The sequence below is a fragment of the Nanorana parkeri genome, unplaced genomic scaffold (assembly GCF_000935625.1).
Source record: "Nanorana parkeri isolate BGI_ZX_2015 unplaced genomic scaffold, ASM93562v1 scaffold20, whole genome shotgun sequence".
Lineage (NCBI taxonomy): Eukaryota > Metazoa > Chordata > Amphibia > Anura > Dicroglossidae > Nanorana > Nanorana parkeri.
In genome coordinates, this window is record NW_017306288.1 from 911,003 (window position 1) to 912,222 (window position 1,220).

The following is a 1,220-nucleotide window of genomic DNA, read 5'->3' on the forward strand; positions in this document are numbered from 1 at the left end:
TAGAAGGTCCCCCCAAAAAATAAAGGTGATAAGTCTTACAGTCTTCTACTGTGTTTGTTTGTTTGTTTGGTTTTTTTGTTGTTGTTGTAAGCAATCAATAGAATAGGGAAGGTGACAATACGATCAGCGTTCCCTGGTCTGGTGACAGTCTCTGTGTGACCCTTGGGCCACGGCTGTTCTGCTTAGTCAGGCACTGTTCTGAGTTTTGATCTCCTTTTTGCTGCGTTAAGTATGCCCCATAGGTCAGATGTCACATTCACTGTCGCTGGATGTGATGGAAATGGCAGAGGTGGCCGCTTTGCTGGACAGGCTAGCTGCAGGACTGGAGGCTGAGCCCAACGGTTCCCCTCGTTCATCTGGGCCCAATGAGCGTCCAGATCCCTGGGACAAGACCTGCTGCTGCAGCCTGACAAAACACAACAGGAGAGGACAGTCAGCATAAGCCACAGAACAGATCACAACCACAGCATCCTCACACTCCACTGGCTTTGGGTTTGCATGCAGCAAGGCTAGATGGGGATCTGGCTGATGGACAACCTTGACATTTAACCCGGACACTGAACACTCCTTACAGGGAAAATACCTACACTGCATCCATGACTTTTATTCCAGAGTTTCAATGGCTCATTCTACATCAATGGATCAGTGAGAAGCTGAGGATAAAGCTGAGGATACACAGGCATCTTACTGGGTCTTGTTCTGCAGAGCTCAAAGACTGCAAAACATGGCCTTGCTTGTTTCCTTCCTCCAAGTGGATGCTGCGTGTCTCACATATCTCAGATACCTCACAGTTCATTCACAACCATTAGGAAACCAGTGAAATGTTCTGGACAACTGGCTGGAATGTCATGTATGGAGTCAGTGTTATGGGTGTCCAAAGGCACCTAGAGTTTTGTTATTGTTCCTAAGATCCTAAGATCTCAATTCACTGGCAGGACAGACATTTATGAAGCACACATGCAGTCTAGATTGTATGTGTCAAACTGGCCATTTACTAGACAATCAGATGGTACAATCTTCTTTAAATTTACTAAAACTGTGTAATATAAGGAGAAATTTAAATGATCAATTTCATTGGTATCCAGTCAGCAAGGCCCTTGAAGTACATATAGAGCTAAAGATGAATATACAATCAGATTGTATACTGTATGGCCAGCTCAATAAACTTTTCAGGCTCTGTATCTATTTGTATTTTATTTATATTTACACCTATCTCATCT

General features: G+C 43.9%; 1 protein-coding gene across 1 annotated transcript in view; it reads right to left on the reverse strand.

The window, feature by feature from the left end:
• Positions 1-214: 214 nt before the first annotated feature.
• The window catches only part of SIX6 (SIX homeobox 6), a 3,603-nt gene continuing 2,597 nt past the window's right edge, over positions 215-1,220 (reverse strand). The window contains exon 2 of the mRNA XM_018562425.1: positions 215-406. Within this exon, the coding sequence (XP_018417927.1) occupies positions 244-406 (163 nt within the window). The 3' untranslated portion in view covers positions 215-243. The remainder of the gene's footprint in view (positions 407-1,220) is intronic.